At 46.6% G+C, this 19461-nt stretch overlaps 1 protein-coding gene across 1 annotated transcript; it reads left to right on the top strand.

Annotated features, from left to right (window-relative positions):
- Window positions 1–14268: 14268 nt before the first annotated feature.
- LOC123362406 (olfactory receptor 52R1-like) lies at window positions 14269–15216 on the top strand. The gene has a single exon (XM_045002737.1). The coding sequence runs from the start codon at window positions 14269–14271 to the stop codon at window positions 15214–15216; it is 948 nt and encodes a 315-aa protein (XP_044858672.1).
- The last annotated feature ends 4245 nt before the right edge of the window (window positions 15217–19461 follow it).

Raw genomic sequence — 19461 nt, 5'->3', positions numbered from 1 at the left:
ACTTTTCTCCTGGTGCTCTGGCTCTGAGACCGAGCTCTGTGCAGAGCTGCCTGGTGACCTGGTGCTGGCCCTCTTCCCTGAATCACTGACTGGACAGTCACAGTGAAATTAATCCCTTTCCTGGCCTTACTGTGCTGTGTCAGCCTGACAAACTGAGGAATCGGCCTGTGTACAACTCACTGACTTACAGGATTGGCACCATTCTAATTGCTGGTAACTGGACCACTGAGGCCACATTTCCTTCCCTGACTATTCCCTGAGGCCCTGTCCCCAGACCCACCTCTTTCCACAAGGCCCCTCCCCCTGTCCCAAGTATTCCCACAAGGCCCCGCTCCATGCTCCACCTCTTCCTCCACGACCCCACCTCTGTTCTGCCCCTTTCCCCAGAGTCACAGCCCTGTTGCTCTCTCCTTTCCTCCCCAACCCCATCAACTTTCTGGATCATCTCGACCTTCCTCCTCACCCAGCTGCATTCCCTCTGCTTCAGGGCTGGGACCGGAACTGCTGCAGGGACGCAGTGCTGGGGCTGACAGGGGGATGAGAAGCAGAGAGGGAAGCCAGGAAGCTGTGTAAAAGAAGCTGGGGGCTGGAACCACGGTTGTGTTGCAGGCGGGTGAACTTCTGGGCCCTTAAGCTCAGCTACAAAGTCCTGGGGGCAGAGACCCTTGTGTGGCTTATTTCTTTAGCTTTTGGTTCCCTTTTGTTCCTCCCAACTGGGAGCCTGTAGCAGGCAGGGTCCCTGCAATGAGGATTGGCTGGGAGACCTTTGTCCTAATCCAGGCCTCCGGGGCAGGGCCAGGGATCAGCTTTGAAGCTAGGAGGACAACAGCTGAGGGAGGCGGAAGGATGGTCCCCTGCATTAGCTGTGAAGGCGGGATTCTGAGCAGAGTCTGGGATGGCTTCGGTGCCCACAGGGAGGGAGATAATTGGCACAGCTACCATTAGCCAGGTATATACTCATAAAAATGGCATCTTATCTAGAACTACAGGGCACCCATTGCCCAGGGGCTGAAGCTGAACAGTGAAGCTGAGTCTGACATACCCTCTGCGTGACACTTTTGATCACGACGTCTAGAAGCTCTTTAGCGAGGCCGCTAGGCAGCGTTATCCCCATATTATCGATGGACTGAGCCATGAAGAGATAAAGTGATTTTACCCAAGACCACACAATGAGACAGTGGCAGAGCTGAGAATAGGAACTGAGAGTCCTGACTGCCCCGCACCCGCCCAGCACCATTGCTCTGACCATGAACTGGCATTGCTCCCCTGGGTTGTGTTAGATGCAGTGAGGACTATTTGTGTGTCGTGATCAGTGGAGTTTCAGTCCTTCTTAAACAGGAAGAATTTATTAAATAAACAGTTAAAAACTACAGCCAGAAAAACAGGTTTCCACACAGCTCAGTTTTCAGCCTTCTCTTAGAATCATAGAATAATAGAATATTAGGGTTGGAAGAGACCTCAGCAGGTCATCTAGTCCAAAGCAAGCCCAACACCAACTAAATTATCCCACCCAGGGCTTTGTCAAGTTGGGCCTTAACAACCTCGAAGGATGGAAATTCCACCACCTCCCTAGGTAACCCATTCCAGTGCTTCACCACCCTCCTAGTGAAATAGTGTTTCCTAATATCCAACCTAGACCTCCCCCACTGCAACTTGAGACCATTGCTCCTTGTTCTGTCCTCTGCCACCACTGAGAACAGCCGAGCTCCATCCTCTTTGGGACCCCCCCTTCAGGTAGTTGAAGGCTGCTATCAAATCCCCCCTCACTCTTCTCTTCTGCAGACTAAACAATCCCAGTTCCCTCAGCCTCTCCTCGTAGGTCATGTGCCCCAACCCCCTAATCATTTTTGTTGCCCTCCACTGGACTCTCTTCAATTTCTCCACATCCCTTCTATATTGGGGGGAACAAAACTGGACGCAATACTCCAGGTGTGGCCTCACCAGTGCTGAATACAGGGGAATAATCACTTCCCTCGATCTGCTGGCAATGATCCTACTACTGCAGCCCAATATGCCATTAGCCTTCTTGGCAACAAGGACACATTGCTGACTCATATCCAGCTTCTCGTTCATTGTCATCCCCAGGTCCTTTTATGCAGAACTGCCGCTTAGCCAGCCAGTCCCCAGCCTGTAGCAGTGCATGGGATTCTTCTGTCCAAAGTGCAGGACTCTGCACTTGTCCTTGTTGAACCTCACCAGATTTCTTTTGGCCCAGTCCTCGAATTTGTCTAGGTCACTCTGGACCCTGTCCCTTCTCTCCAGCGTGTCTCCCTCTCTCCAGTTTAGTGTCATTTGCAAACTTGCTGAGGGTGCAATTAATCTCATCATCCAGATCATTAATAAAGATGTTGAACAAAACTGGCCCCCGGACCGACCCATCTTGCTTGTTTACCAGGGACCACATGCTGCCTGGCACAGTGCATAGAGCCCAATGATGTGCAGCAAGGAACCAAATCAGTGCAGCCTGTGACTTGAAGGCCCTGATTAGGGCTTTTTGAGAGCAACACAGTAGAAATAATGAATAATAATCTCCATTTAATGCATAGAGAGCCTGTGCCCAAGGTCACCCAGTATATCCGTGGCTGAGTTGGGACCCCTCACGCCAGGTTTCCTGGTATCTGCAGATGCTTTATCTCTAGCTAAATGTCTTGAGCTAAATCCTCATCTCGTGTAAGTGGGAGCAGCCCCATTGAAATCAGTGGAAATCCCCAGCACTAGAGAAACCAATGGAGAGAGAGCTCCATGCCTCTGTGCTGCTGCATGGGCCGTACGAGCCAGGTCTGAGAGAGACTAAGCTAGGGATTGTCAGCTAGGGACTCATGACCTATGTTCGACATGACGACAGACACTTCCCTTCCTGCTGCCTCGGTATCCATCTATAAGAGGGGGATACCTCTTGGGAGTAGTGAGCAATAATCTGTGACTCACCAATCAACACTGAATTCTGGGGGACACTGATGATAATGCCAAATTAATGGAATATCAGTTTTGGAAGGAACCTCAGGCAGTATCAAGTCCAACCTGCTGCTTGAAGTAGCACCAAGCCCTAGGCAGATTTTTGCCCCAGATTCCTAAGTGACCCCCTCAAGGATTGATCTCACAACTCTGGGTTTAGCAGGCCCATTCTTAAAGCACTGAGCTCTCCCTCCCCCCAGGTTAAACTGCTAAGGAACTGGGCAGACTCATCCCAGACTGGTGGTTATTCATTAGATTACACCAAGCAAGCACCAAATGTAAATTTCCGTCTCACCACCCTGATTAACTGGAAGCCAAAAGTGCAGTCTGCTGAGGCATCCCAGCCCTTGGTTCATCACTCGGACACCAGACTCTATGATGAGGTCAGTGAAAACCAGTTTCACCACATAAGGTGCTTGATGCATTGATCAGGCTCAGAAAAAGTCAAGGTGCATGTGAAGGGAGAAAAACAGAGTCAGGGGAGTTACATGCTTTATAACAAATACTATGGTAAATATTTTATACTTATTAACAATCTAAAAAGGGGGTGAGCAGTGTATTGCCAACATTTACAGATGGCACCAGAATATTTAGATCATAGTCAAGTCCAGATGGCAGTAATCAAGTCAGGTGAAGGGTAATATGTTGGCAGATGAACTTCGATGTCAGTAAGTGTGATGTGTACTTCCATTGGAGGGAAAAGCTTGAACTCCTCAAACGCCTGACAAGTTTCCAATTTAACTGCATGAGCTCAGGACAGAGAACTGGTCATCATGGTGTCCAACTCTCTGAAACCCTGCTTACCCTGCAAACCTAGACAGAAACTGAGAAAAACACTGGGATCCAGGAAGAGTGGAATGGGGAATCCTACAGAAAATATAATGGCATGTTATTGGTCAGTCAATCGGTCACCCTCCTCTGGACTCCTCTGTGTGGTACTGGGCACCCTTCTCACCCAGGATATTGCAGAACTAGAGGGCTTCAGGGAAGGGCAACGAGAATGATCAAGGGCTTGGGGAAACTTTCATAGGGAGAGAGGTTGAAAGGACTGGGATTGTTACCTTACAAAGGCGATGAATAAGAGGGGACATGAGAAAATTCTATAAATTACTGACTGGTAGAGAGTACATTGAGAATGTATTTCCACGTCTCATAAAACAATATCAAGAGGACATTCAATTAAACTGAACTGTGGCAAAAAAAAAAGAACTAGATAAATTCCTGGAGGATAGGTCCATCGATGGCTAATAGCCAGGATGGACATGCATGGTTTTCCTAGCCTCTGTTTGCCAGATGCTGCGATTAAATGACAGGTGATGGATCACTTGTTGATTACCTGTTCTGATCATTCCCTCTTGGGCACCTGACATTGGCCACTGTCGTAAGACAGGAGACTGAGCTAGATGGACCTTTGGTCTGACCCAGTACGGTCATTGTATATACGTTCTTATGTCTCTTGGAGATTCCAAAACCTAAGATGGCTTTTGTAGTTGACAAATCTGAGGAACTGTCACAGATTAAAGTGTCACTAGAGGAGGTTTTGGAATTAATTGATAAACTCAACATTAACAAGTCACCGGGACCAGATGGCATTCACCCAAAAGTTCTGAAAGAACTCAAATGTGAAGTTGCGGAACTATTAACTAAGATTTGTAACCTGTCCTTTAAATTGGCTTCGGTACCCAATGACTTGAAGTTAGCTAATGTAACGCCAATATTTAGAGGTGATCCCGGCAATTACAGACCGGTAAGTCTAATGTCAGTACCGGGCAAATTAGTCGAAACAATAGTTAAGAATAAAATTGTCAGACACATAGAAAAACATAAACTGTTGAGCAATAGTCAACATGGTTTCTGTAAAGGGAAATCGTGTCTTACTAATCTATTAGAGTTCTTTGAAGGGGTCAACAAACATGTGGACTAGGAGGATCCAGTGGAAATAGTATACTTAGATTTCCAGAAAGCCTTTGACAAGGTCCCTCACCAAAGGCTGTTACGTAAATTAAGCTGTCTTGGGATAAAAGGGAAGGTCCTTTCATGGATTGAGAACTGGTTAAAAGACAGGGAACAAAGCGTAGGAATTAATAGTAAATTCTCAGAATGGAGAGGGGTAACTAGTGGTGTTCCCCAAGGGTCAGTCCTAGGACCAATCCTATTCAATTTATTTAAAATGATCTGAAGAAAGGGGTAAACAGTGAGGTGGCAAAGTTTGCAGATGATACTAAACTATTCAAGATAGTTAAGACCAAAGCAGACTGTGAAGAACTTCAAAAAGATCTCACAAAACTAAGTGATTGGGCAACAAAATGGCAAATGAAATTGAATGTGGATAAATGTAAAGTAATGCACATTGGAAAAAATAATCCCAACTATACATACAATATGATGGGGGCTAATTTAGCTACTACTAATCAGGAAAAAGATCTTGGCGTCATCGTGGACAGGTCTCTGAAGATGTCCACGCAGTGTGCAGAGGCGGTCAAAAAAGCAAAAAAGCAAAAAGGATGTTAGGAAACATTAAAAAGGGGATAGAGAATAAGACTGAGAATATATTATTGCCCTTATATAAATCCATGTTACGCCCACATCTCGAATACTGTGTACAGATGTTGTCTCCTCACCTCAAAAAAGATATACTGGCACTAGAAAAGGTTCAGAAAAGGGCAACTAAAATGATTAGGGGTTTGGAGAGGGTCCCATATGAGGAAAGATTAAAGAGGCTAGGACTCTTCAGCTTGGAAAAGAGGAGGCTAAGGGGGGATATGATAGAGGTATATAAAATCATGAGTGATGTGGAGAAAGTGATAAGGAAAAATTATTTACTTATTCCCATAATACAAGAACTAGGGGTCACCAAATGAAATGAATAGGCAGCAGGTTTAAAACAAATAAAAGGAAGTTCTGTTTCACGCAGCGCACAGTCAACTTGTGGAACTCCTTACCTGAGGAGGTTGTGAAGGCTAGGACTATAATAGCATTTAAAACTGTATCTTTGGTCTGTGAATACACTAACCATGATCTATTAATTTGTTCCCCATTTTTCCTTCTTTTCTTCATACTGGATGGCATAAATCAATGATTCAACTTATTAAATGGATATTCATTTGCAAGATCTAGTTTTGAAGGACCTTTTGTCACAATAATCATTAGCATTGCATCAGTAATTATTGTCGCTCATGTACTTGGATCCGATCCGATGTCAGTCTCTCCACTTTCAGTTTTCGATTTGGATAACAGTTCTTCGTTTCTGGACTCTTCAGCTGAAGAAGTAAATCTTTGGATGGATTGTGATTGTTCATCTTTATCAGTTAGCAAAGATAATGTTTGGTTCGATTGGTCTTTATCAGTTGATAAATAATCACTTTCAATGCATTGCTTAGAGCTTTCTCCTTGATTGTCGACTTTTTAAAAATACTTATTTGAAGTAGAAGATAGATTTTCTAATTCTTTTTGCCGTTTCTCTCTTTGTTGCTGGTAGGCAGCACTGGAAAGTCGTTTTCATTTTTGTCCCAGCATTTTAGTCCTATAACCACTGGCACTGACGTGACGTGGAAATTGGCGCAAATGGTGCCAATAGGGTGGCACAGTACACACAAGTAATCATGATTCCTGATTTAATTAATCAATAACCGTTAACGTTTACACATTTATGTACGTTCACATTATGAGTGACCATGTTATGACATGACATGATATTTTTCATATCACGCTTCTATCGCACTGTTGGAGATTTTTTTGGTCTTCATTTATTATTTTGTTTCGTACATTGGTGGATTTTTCCAGAAAAAAAAAAAAGGATGGCCGGAATGCCGCCCCTGGAAATGTGCTGCCCCAAGCACGTGCTTGCTTTCCTGGTGCCTAGAGCCGGTCCTGCTCACAGCTAACAGTCCCAATGGAAATAGGCACCTCTCTCTAGCCCATGAGCCAGGCCTCTAGAGGCTCAAATCAGTAGGATTTAGGTGCTTAAGGACCTTTGTGAACCACTAGAAAAAAACCCATTGGTTAAAAGATAATAATTGGACATATACCAATCTCCTAGAACTGGAAGGGACCTTGAAATGTCATCAAGTCCAGCCCCCTGCCTTCACTAGCAGGACCAATTTTTTGCCCCAGATCCCTAAGTGGCTTCTTTAAGGATTGAACTCACAACCCTGGGTTTAGCAGGCCAATGCTATTCCCTAGTAGGTGCCACCCCCACCATAGTTACCAGTGGACTGGAAAGAAGTTCATGTTCAAGTTCAACGTCCTACTTCTTTCCAACTACAGCACAGAAGGGTTTATTGAACATTTTTGCCCCGTGTGCATCACTATTAACAGTGACAAAGAATCCTGTGGCACCTTTTAGACTAACAGAAGTATTGGAGCATAAGCTTTCGTGGGTGAATACCCACTTCATCAGATGCAAGTATTCACTCAGGAAAGCTCATGCTCGAATATGTCTGTTAGTCTATAAGGTGCCACAGGCCTCTTTGTCACTTTTTACAGATCCAGACTAACACGGCTACCCCTCTGATATTTGACTATTAACAGTGTTACCATCTCCATCTAGTGAAGGCCTATACCACTACTAGGATTTCCTTTGTATCTAATATAGTAAAAAAATCTTATTATTTTCCTCAGCCCTGCTAGCCATGGATTTGTCTCTGGTGTCTTTTGCTTCCCTTATCCATTTTCTATATTTTATAATTTCTCATTTCTATCAAATGCTATCCACTTCCCCTGCTTTAGAAGCAGTAATGGACCATCTCCCCCTATCAATGGCCGGGGGCAGACATCAATGCTCATCCTTCTGAACCTCTTTGGATTGTTTGACACTGTTGAAAATGAGATACTGCTGTCTAACCTCAGAGACAGCAGCAGTCCAGAGGATGCACTAACATTGTCTGAATTCTTCTTAGAGGGATGCACCTAATTAATGGTGATGGGAAACTGCACCTTCAGCACTAGACCCCTCCCTTGTGGAATCCCACATTGGTTCAGTTCTCTCTCTGGGGCTTTTCAGCATCTCCATGCAGCCTCTATGGGAACTTGTCACACAACATGAACTCAAACGCCAGCAGTATGCAGGTGACACTGATCTCCTCCTGTCCTTCCCATACGACCAAACCAGTATCACCACCATGGCCCAATTTTCAGAAGGACCAGCTGGTTGCAGCTGAACCCAAGCAAGACAGAGGTGATGTGGTGGGCAGAATTAAATATTTTTAAGGGTTCACTGCCATGCTGAAGACTACTTTGACTGAAGGTTCACAACCACACCTGGACAATTCAGTCCGTAGTCTAGGAGGGCTCTTGGCTATTTTGCTGACGCTGAGCTCTCTCATATCACCGTCTGTGAGTAGTGCTTTCTACCATCTCCGGTTAACTAGGAGGCTCCATTGAATGAGACTCCTGGAAAGACTGACTCAGCCTGGAACATCAGATTTCAATTTCACTGAGGAGACACTGGAAGGAAATTCATAGAATCATAGAATTCAAGATCAGAAGGGACCATTATGATCATCTAGTCTGACCTCCTGCAAGATGCAGGCCACATTAGCCGATCTACCCACTCTTTTAGCAAGCGAGAGAGAACAAATCAAATGCAAACACTAATCCAGTGTCTATCCGTCCAATACTCCTTCCCCCCTTGTTCCATGGCAGCTTTGGGGGGAGGCCTCTGTCCCCAGGCAGGCCCCCAGCTGCCCTCTATCCACAGGAACATTGTGTTGATGTTGTTTTATTGTGTCTGTTCCCCCGAAGCCACCCCTGTGACTGTGATGCGTTGGCAGGTTTCTGAGGTGGAGTGGAGGTGGGGTCCCGGAGTTCACACCTCACAGGAGTGGGGAGCTCACAAACCCCATCTAGTTCTGAAAACCTGAGATTCACCTTCAGACGATGGCGAAGGCTCAGGCTCCCTCTTCCAACCTTTCCTCTGCATCCCACCCAGTGAACAGCCCCTGCCAGAGCAGGAGTCCGTTCCCTCCTGGCGTGACAGAGAGATCATGGTTACGGCAGGGAAGTCAGGATGACTGGGTGGGGTCTGTCATCCTGCCACTAAATCTCTGTGTGACCTTGGCCAAATAACATCTCCCCGTTCCTCAGTTTACCTATCTGTTTAATGGAGAATGGTCATAGTGACTTTCCTTTGTGAGGTGTTTTCCACATTCTTCAATGAAAGGTGCTGCATAGTATGATGAGAGTTATTGGGGAGAATTCTTTGATCACTTAGTAACAGCACCATGTGCCTGCAGAAAGTGCTTATGTCTCCCCTCGCGCATCTTTCTATAGATCTGTCTGTTTACTATATACCCATCGCTCTTGGGACTTTACAGACCTTATGGAGTTTTAAGCATTATCACTTGTTTTCCTACCAATCAACTATAATTTTTAAATACAAACAAATGCACAGAGCAGCCAATTCCTCTCTGACTCAGCACAGAGCCCCAGAGTTCTCATTTTCTTCTGGGAAGGTCCCTTAATTACTGTTTACTCCCAAAGCTGGATAAAGAGCACAGAAGCCCAGACAAGCTTGTCTCCAGCCTGTTTACATTCAGATGCTCACTTATCTCCTAGAGGCTGAGCGACCCCCCTGGGATTGCACAGAGCTATATTAGAAATGGTGCACGTTTCTGTGTCAGCTTTCAGTGTGGGATGTTGCTGCAGATGCTGGGGTTAGAGACGTGTGGGACACAGCTACCTGAGGGGGATTCCTGGGGAAGACACGTCTGTTAAAGGATTCACAGGTACCCACTTCTTGCTGAGGAGCTCACCTGCGCGACAAACCCAGTGCAACATGGATGTGATGGGACAGAGAATAGGTCTGTGGTCCTTTCCGCTCTGCACAGCCATTAAACATCCAAGGGCCCTTGCCACAGTGGATGAGATTGCTTCAGTATCATGGGTTAAAACGTCCCTCTTTGCTGTGCCCTCCTGGGCTGAACGGCCTCCAGCCCCAAATTTGCTTTATTTCAGTGCCACAGTAGATTCTTCAGGATGAAAGGGTTAGTAGATGTAGAATGCAAGGCCAAATTCTGAGGCCAGTTTACTCAAGCCCCACTGAGGAAAAACTCCCCTTGGAGTAAGAACTGAGTAAAGACCTCAGGAGCCAGCTGTGTGTTAATGCAGAGACACTGTCACCTTCTCCTCTTGCATTTCAGGGCTCCGGGTGTTAAAGGGGGAGCGGGGGCTGTTCCCTGACTTTTATCTCCATGGAGGTGCTTGGGCTCCTCACTGGAACAATTCTAAGAATGTTTCAGCATGAGCAACACATCTTTTCTCCTAGCTTCATTTGAGAAGTCGGCTCAAACGTTATGCCGGAAACTCAAAAAACAATTCAGCCGGAAGCAGACACCCAGCATGTGAAATTTCAGTCCAATTGCTTAAAGTTCGGCAAATTTATAAGCAACTGAAAATGAAGTCTCCTAGTTGAAGGTGTCAGACAGCCTTAACCAATGGTGGTGCCGTGCCACCAGCACCACCTACAATGGCCAATCCATTTGTGAATTCCCTGTGTTTGACTAAGGCCTGGTCGACACTGGCATTTTATATCACAGAATCCTAGAGCCACAGGGGGAGAAGGAACAGCCGGAGTCAGCTAATCTAAGCCCCTGCCAAGATGCAGGATTTGTTGTGTCTAAACCATCCAGGACAGATGACTGTCCAGCCTCCTTTAGAAAACCTGCAGTAAAGGAGCCTCCATGATTTCCCGAGGCGCCTGTTCCATTTTCCTCCTGTTCCTACATTTAGGCAGTTTGTCCTGAGATTTAATCTAAATCTGCTAACGGGGCGACTCCAGGCACCTGCACTCCAAGCACGTGCCTGGTGCAGGAAGCCATGTGGGGGTGGGAACGGCCTGACAGTCGCCGTAAGGGCAGCAGTCAGGCCTGTGGGAGGTCTGCCGGTCCCGCGGCTCTGGGGGTAATTCGGCTGCGGGGACACCGAAGGTGCAGGACCATAGGACCTCCCACAGACATGCCACCAAATCTTCATTACCAGCGGACCTCCCGCAGGCACACTGCCAAAATACATAGAGCCGCTCCTGTCTGCTATGCTGTAGTTTGAACCCAGTGCCTCTTGTCCTGCCCTACATGGCAAGAGTGAACAACTTTTCTCCATCTTTTTTATTTCAGAGTGGTAGCCGTGTTAGTCTGTATCAGCAAAAACAACGAGGAGTCCTTGTGGCACGTTAGAGACAAACAAATTTATTTCCGCATAAGCTTTCGTGGGCTAAAATACACTTCATCAGATTCATGGAGTGAAAAATACGGTAAGCAGAATATATATTCTAACACATGAAAAGATGGGAGTTGCCTTACCAAGTGGGGAGTCAGTTCTGACAAGCCAATTTAATTAAGGTGGATGTGACCTATTCTCAACAGTTTACAAGGAGGGGTGAATACCAAGTGACGGAAAATTACTTTTGTAGTGCTAACGAGGCCAATGCAATCAAAGTGGCCCATTTCCAACAGATGACAAGTAGGTGTGGGTATCAGCAGAGGGAAAATTACTTTTTGTAGTGTCCCATCCACTCCCAGTCTTCATTCAGGCCTCATTTGATGGTGTCCAGTTTGCAAATTAATTCCAGTTCTGCTTTTTCTCCTTGGAGTCTGTTTTAATTTTTTTTTGTTAAAAAATTGCCAGTTTCAAGTCTGTCATTGAGAGATTGAAGTGTTCTCCTACTGTTTTTTTAATGTTACAATTCTTGATGTCTGATTTGTGTCCATTTATTCTTTTGAGTAGTGACTGTCTGGTTTGGCCAGTGTTCATGGCAGAGGGGCATTGCTGGCATATGATGGCATATATCACATTAGTAGATGTGCAGGTGAACGAGCCCTTGATGGTGTGGCTGATGTGGTTAGGTCCTATGATGGTATCCCTTGATTACATATGTGGACAGAGTTGGCAACGGGGTTTGTTGCAGGGATTGGTTCCTGGGTTAGAGGTTTTTTGTGTAGTTGCTGCTGAGTATTTGCTTCCGGTTGGGGGGCTGTCTGTAAGCGAGGACTGGCCCGTCTCCCAATGTCTGTGAGAGTGAATGATCGTCCTTCACGGTAGGTTGTAGATCCCTGATGATGCACTGGAGAAGTTTTAGTTAGGGGATGTAGGTGATGGCTAGTGGCGTTCTGTTACTTTCTTTGTTGTGCCTGTCCTGTAGTAGGTGACTTCTGGGTACTCTTCTGTCTCTGTCAATCTGTTTCTTCACTTCCTCGGGTGGGTATTGTAGTTTTAAAAATGCTTGGTAGTGATCCTGTAGGTATTTGTCTCTGTCTGAAGGATTGGAGCAAATGCAGTTGTATCTTAGAGCTTGGCTGTAGACAATGGATCGTGTGGTGTGTCCTGGATGGAAGCTGGAGGCATGTAGGTAAGTATAGCAGTCAGCAGGTTTCCGGTATAGGGTGGTGTTTATGTGACCATTGCTTATTTGCTCTGTGGTGTCCAGGAAGTGGATCTCTTGTGTGTACTGGTCCAGGCTGAGGTTGGTGGTGGGGTGGAAATTGTTGAAATCCTGGAAGACTCCTGCCACGTCCCCCTCAGTCTCCTCTTGCCCAAACTAAACATACACAGTTCCTTCAGCCTTTGCTCATATGGCTTGAATTCTATCTCTCTCATCATCTTTGTTGCTTGCCTCTGGTCATTTCCAGTTTCTCTACTGGTCTATGGTCTATAAATTGGTGACCATAATTAGACACAGTACCCGAGCTTGACTTGCATGCTATGCCTTTGCTAATGCATCCAAAAATGTCATTTTCTTTTTTTGGCAAGAGCAAAAAAATCCACACCCCTGAGAGATGTAGCTATATCAACCTAACCCCTATATAGTTGCATGGGGTCAACAGAAGAATTTTTCTATCCACCTATTGGGGAGGCGATTACGTACACCAATGCGAGAACCCTTGCCATGGGTGTAAATAGTGTCTACACTGAAGTGCTACAGCAACGCCACTGTAGCATTTTAAGTGTAGACAAGTCCTCAAGCAGATCTTCCAGAAAAAAAAACATCCAGTCTGGATCTACAGACATGCAGAGCTGGAGGATCCACCACTTCCCTTTGTAGTTTGTTCCAAACACTAATCACCCACAGGGCTAAAAATTTGGCATTTACATTCAGCTGGTATTTGTCTGGCTTCATCTTCCAGCCATTGGGCGTTGCTCTGCCTTTCTCTGCTAGATTACAGAGCCAGTTATTTGTGTGTGTGTGTGTGTGTGTATTGCTTTTTCCCACCTAACTCCTGCCTTCATTTTGCCACTGAATAGAAGTTTTAGCCAAAGTTGTTCACACTCTTGACCGAGGAATTGTGGTTTCTGAGCTATCTAATAAACTCTTCGTAAAGAACACCCAATTCTCATTGACTTTTTCTCTCAAAATTTTTCCTCCCAATCAGTTTTGTTAATAATTTGCTTCACCTGAGGAGAATTACCTCTTTTGAAACACAAAGTGTCCATAGATATGACTGGTTGGGAACTGTTCTCTATTTGTCCACTTGAATGTAATCCGTCCCATTCTTTATTTTCCTCTCCTCTATCATAAGCCCCCTTCTTTGTCTCTTCTCTAAACTAAACAGTCCCAGACTTTTCAGTCCACATATGGCAGCCTCCGCAATTCTAATAGCCTGTCACAGAAATCCCCTTTCTACCTGCTATATCCTTTATAGAGACTTGGTGTACAAAACTGAGCGCACATCCAGAGTAAGGTATTCTCCATCCCATTCCTTAGGCATCCCATCATTGTCTTTGTTTTGGACACTGCTGTGAATGAGCAGTTGTTTAAGTTGTGCTGCTATCAATTACGCCCAGGTCTTTCTCCTGATGTGTCTTTTAGTTGAGATGTTTCTCTCTGGTACATGTTGTGTCAAAACTTTTTTTTTCCACTCTCAGATTTTGAGCAACTAGGTGAATGGGGAACTGCCTTGAGCATGGACTCTCTAGCATGGGTTTTGTTGCACTAAGGAATGATGGATAACCAGTATTCACACTCTTGTTTCCTGTTGGTGCCTATTAAGGTTTCCCACATCAAATGTATAGGCATTATTAAGGCAGGGGGCACCATAAAATATGGAATTGGGATTAGTAGGATCATGTGTTCACAATTCATTTACCTCAATAATAAAAATGTCATTTTTCAGGGTGCGAAGAGCTACCAATCTGCTTCACCCATTAGAACAGACACCAGTAGTACATTTAGTGTCTCAAATTAACATTGTGTCTCCATTCAGGCATTTGTACTGCAACCATCACCCTAGATCCTGGGCACATACAGGAAGTCAGGGGAACGTACGGTACATGAAGGAGACACTGTTCTGTCTCAGAGTTGGACGCCTTCTCCCCTACTCCATGTCAGATTCCAACACAACTGACTTCACCAACCCCTCCACCTTCATCCTGCAGGGTATTCCTGGCCTGGAGGCAGCCCATGTCTGGATCTCCATCCCCTTCTGCACCGTGTACGCCATAGCCGTCTTGGGGAACTTCACCATCCTGTTCGTCGTGAAGATGGAGCAGAGCCTCCATGAGCCCATGTACTATTTCCTCTGCATGCTGGCCATCACCGACCTGGTCCTGACTACATCTACCCTGCCCAAATCGCTGAGCATCTTCTGGTTCAATTCCAGGGAGATCCATTTCAGTGCCTGCCTCACCCAGATGTACTTCATTCACTGCTTCTTAGAGATCGAGTCTGGGATCCTCGTAGCCATGGCTCTGGATCGCTACGTGGCCATCTGTGATCCTCTGAGATATTCCACCATCCTGACAAACCCCGTTGTGACCAAGATCGGCCTGGCCGTGGTGCTGCGTGGCTGTGTGGTAACATTGCCCATTCTCATCCTGGCGAGGCAGTGGCCATATTGCAGAACCAACATCATCCCCCAACCATACTGTGTACACATAGCCGTGGTGAATCTGGCCTGCGCCGACACCCGTGTCAGTAGTTACTATGGCCTCTTCGTACTATTCTGTGTCAGGGGTCTGGATGTGATTTTTATCACCGTGTCCTATACCCAAATCCTCAGGGCCATCTTCAGCCTCCCCACAAAGGACGCCCGGCTCAAGATTTTTGGGACCTGCAGCTCCCACCTCTTTGTTATTTTAGCCTTTTACATCCCAGGTCTCTTCTCCTCCCTCACATACCGGTTTGGCCAGAATGTGCCTCGGCATTTCCACATTCTCATTGCCAGTGTGTACCTCTTGATGCCCCCTGTGCTAAATCCCGTCATCTACGGGGTGAGGACCAAACAGATCCGGGGCAGGCTGCTCCGGCTCTTCACTCATAAAGGTACCTAAACTTTTCTCCTGGTGCTCTGGCTCTCAGACCGAGCTCTGTGCCTGTTGACCTGGTGCCCCACTTCCCTGAATCACTGACAGGACAGTCACAGTGATATTAATCCCTTTCCTGGCCTTACTGTGCTGTGTTAGCCTGACAAACTGAGGAATAGGCATGTGTACAACTCAGTGATTTACAGGATTGGCACCATTCTAATTGCTGGTAACTGGACCACTGAGACTATGTGCCCTTCCCTGCCTATTCCCCAAGCTCCTGCCCCGGCCCCACCTCTTTCCACAAGGCCCCTCCTCCTGTCCCAAGTATTCCCACAAGGCCCCGCTCCCTTCTCCACCTCTTCCCCCACGGCCCCAACTCTGTTCTGCCCCTTTCCCCAGAGTCACAGCCCTGTTTCTTGCTCCTTTCCTCCCCAACCCCATCAACTTTCTGGATCATCTCGACCTCCCTCCTCACCCAGATGCATTCCCTCTGCTTCAGGGCTGGGACCGGAACTGCTGCAGGGACGCAGTGCTGGGGCTGACAGGGGGATGAGAAGCGGAGAGGGAAGCCAGGAAGCTGTGTAAAAGAAGCTGGGGGCTGGAACCACGGTTGTGTTGCAGGCAGGTGAACTTCTGGGCCCTAAAGCTCAGCTACAAAGTCCTGAGGGCAGAGACCCTTGTGTGGTTTATTTCTTTAGCTTTTGGTTCCCTTTTGTTCCTCCCAACTGGGAGCCTGTAGCAGGCAGGGTCCCTGCAATGAGGATTGGCTGGGAGACATTTGTCCTAATCCAGGCCTCCGGGGCAGTGCCAGGGATCAGCTTTGAAGCTAGGAGGACAACAGCTGAGGGAGGCGGAAGGATGGTCCCCTGCATTAGCTGGGAAGGTGGGATTCTGGACAGAGTCTGGGATGGCTTCGGTGCCCACAGGGAGGGAGATAATTGGCACAACTACCATTAGCCAGGTATTTACTCATAAAAATGGCATCTTATCTAGAACTACAGGGCACCCATTGCCCAGGGGCTGAAGCTGAACAGTGAAGCTAAGTCTGACATACCCTCTGCGTGATGCTTTTGATCACGACGTCTAGAAGCTCTTTAGCTAGGCTGCTAGGCAGCGTTATCCTCATGTTATCCATGGACTGAGCCACGCAGAGGTAAAGTGATTTGCCCAAGGCCACACAATGAGACAGTGGCAGAGCTGAGAATAGGAACTGGGAGTCCTGACTCCCCCACACCCGCCCAGCACCATTGCTCTGGCCATGAACTGGCATTGCTCCCCTGGGTTGTGTTACATGCAGTGAGACTATTTGTGTGTCGTGATCAGTGGAGTTTCAGTCCTTCTTAAACAGGAAGAATTTATTAAATAAACCGTTAAAAACTACAGCCATAAAAACAGGTTTCCAAACAGCTCAGTTTTCAGCTTTCTCTTAAAATCATAGAATCATAGAATATTAGGGTTGGAAGAGACCTCAGCGGGTCATCTAGTCCAAAGCAAGCCCAACACCAACTAAATCATCCCACCCAGGGCTTTGTCACGCTGGGCCTTAACAACCTTGAAGGATGGAAATTCCAGCACCTCCCTAGATAACCCATTCCAGTGCTTCACCACCCTCCTAGTGAAATAGTGTTTCCTAATATCCAACCTAGACCTCCCCCACTGCAACTTGAGACCATTGCTCCTTGTTCTGTAATCTTCCACCACTGAGAACAGCCGAGCTCCATCCTCTTTGGAACCCCCCTTCAGGTAGTTGAAAGCAGCTATCAAATCCCCCCTCACTCTTCTCTTCTGCAGACTAAACAATCCCAGTTCCCTCAGCCTCTCCTCATAAGTCATGTGCCCCAGCCCCCTAATCATTTTTGTTGCCCTCCGCTGGACTGTCTCCAATTTCTCCACATCCCTTCTATATTGGGGGGACCAAAACTGGATGCAATACGCTAGGTGTGGCCTCACCAGTGCTGAATAGAGGGGAATAATCACTTCCCTTGATCTGCTGGCAATGATCCTACTACTGCAGCCCAATATGCCATTAACCTTCTTGGCAACAAGGGCACACTGCTGACTCATATCCAGCTTCTCGTTCACTGTCATCCCCAGGTCCTTTTCTGCAGAACTGCCGCTTAGCCAGCCAGTCCCCAGCCTGTAGCAGTGCATGGGATTCTTCTGTCCTAAGTGCAGGACTCTGCACTTGTCCTTGTTGAACCTCACCAGATTTCTTTTGGCCCAGTCCTCGAATTTGTCTAGGTCACTCTGGACCCTGTCCCTTCTCTCCAGCATATCTCCCTCTCTCCACTTTAGTGTCATCTGCAAACTTGCTGAGGGTGCAATTAATCTCATCATCCAGATCATTAATAAAGATGTTGAACAAAACTGGCCCCAGGACTGACCCCTCTTGCTTGTTTACCAGGGACCACACGCTGCCTGGAACTCGGCACAGTGCATAGAGCCCAATGCTGTGCTGCAAGGAGCCAAATCAGTGAAGCCTGTGACTTGGAGGCCCTGATTAGGACTTTTTGAGAGCAACACACTAGAAATAATGAATAATAATCTGCACAGAGAACCTGTACCCAAGGTCACCCAGTATATCCGTGGCTGAGCTGGGACCCCTCATGCCAGGTTTCTTGGTCTCTGCAGATGCTTTATCTCTAGTTAAATGTCTTGGGCCAAATCCTCATCTCATTTAAGTGGGAGCAGCCCCACTGCAATCAGTGGAGATCCCCAGCACTAGAGAAACCAATGGAGAGAGAGCTCGATGCCTCTGTGCTGCTGCATGGACCGTACAAGCCAGGTCTGAGAGAGACTAAGCTAGGGATTGTCACCTAGGGACTCATGACCTATGTTCGACATGACGACAGACACTTCCCTTCCTGCTGCCTCGGTATCCATCTATAAAAGGGGGATACCTCTTGGGAGTAAGGAGCAATAATCTGTAACTCACCAATCAACACTGAATTCTGTGGGACACTGACGAGGATGCCAGATTTATGGAATATCAGGGTTAGAAGGGACCTCAGGCAGTATCAAGACCAACCTGCTGCTTGAAGCAGCAACAAGCTCTAGGCAGATTTTTGCCCCAGATTCCTAAGTGACCCCCTCAAGGATTGATCTCACAACCTTAGATTTAGCAGGCCAATGCTTAAACCACTGAGCTCTCCCTCCCCCCAGGCTAAAGTGCTGAGGAATTGGGCAGACTCACCCCAGACTGGTGGTTATTCATTAGATTACACCAAGCCAGCACCAAATGTAAATTTCCATCTCACCACCCTGATTAACTGGAAGCCAAAAGTGCAGTCTGCTGAGGCATCCCAGCCCTTGGTTCATCACTCGGACCCCAGACTCTATGATGAGGTCAGTGAAAACCAGTTTCACCACATAAGGTGCTTGATGGATTGATCAGGCTCAGAAAAAGTCAAGGTGCCTGTAAACGGAGAAAAGCAGAGTGAGTGGAGTTACATGCTTTATAACAAATACTACGGTAAATATTTTATACTTATTAACAATCTAAAAAGGGGGTGAGCAGTGTATTGCCAACATTTACAGATGGCACCAGAATATTTAGATCATAGTCAAGTCCAGATGGCAGTAATCAAGCCAGGTGAAGGGTAATATGTTGGCAGATGAACTTCGATGTCAGTAAGTGTGATGTGTACTTCCATTGGAGGGAAAAGCTTGAACTCCTCAAATGCCAGACAAGGTTCTAATTTAACTGCATGAGCTCAGGACAGAGAACTGGGCATCATGGTGCCCAGCTCTGTGAAACCCTGCTTACCCTGCAAACCCAGACAGAAACTGAGAAAACCATTGGGATCCAGGAAGAGTGGAATGGGGAATCCTACAGAAAATATAATGGCATGTTATTGGTCAGTCAATGGGTCACCCTCCTCTGGACTCCTCTGTGTAGTACTGGGCACCCTTCTCACCCAGGATATTGCAGAACTAGAGGGCTTCAGGGAAGGGCAACTAGAATGATCAAGGGCTTGGGGAAACTTTCATAGGGAGAGAAGTTGAAAGGACTGGGATTGTTACCTTACAAAGGGGATGAATAAGAGGGGACATGAGAAAAGTGTATAAATGACTGACTGGTAGAGAGTACATTGAGAATGCATTTCCCCGTCTCATAATACAATATCAAGAGGACATTCAATTAAACTGAACTGTGGCAAAAAAAAAGAACTAGATAAATTCCTGGAGGATAGGTCCATCGATGGCTAATAGCCAGGATGGGCATGCATGGTTTCCCTAGCCTCTGTTTGCCAGATGCTGCGATTAGGT

The sequence above is a fragment of the Mauremys mutica genome, chromosome 1 (genome assembly GCF_020497125.1).
Source record: "Mauremys mutica isolate MM-2020 ecotype Southern chromosome 1, ASM2049712v1, whole genome shotgun sequence".
In the NCBI taxonomy this organism is placed as follows: Eukaryota; Metazoa; Chordata; order Testudines; family Geoemydidae; genus Mauremys; species Mauremys mutica.
Note: the sequence above shows the minus strand (reverse complement) of the source record. Positions and strands in the feature narration are given on the sequence as shown.

What these genes read in the sequence shown, in the direction of transcription:
- LOC123362406 (XM_045002737.1), top strand. Translation starts at nt 14,269, where the DNA reads ATGTCAGATTCCAACACAACTGACTTCACCAACCCCTCCACCTTCATC.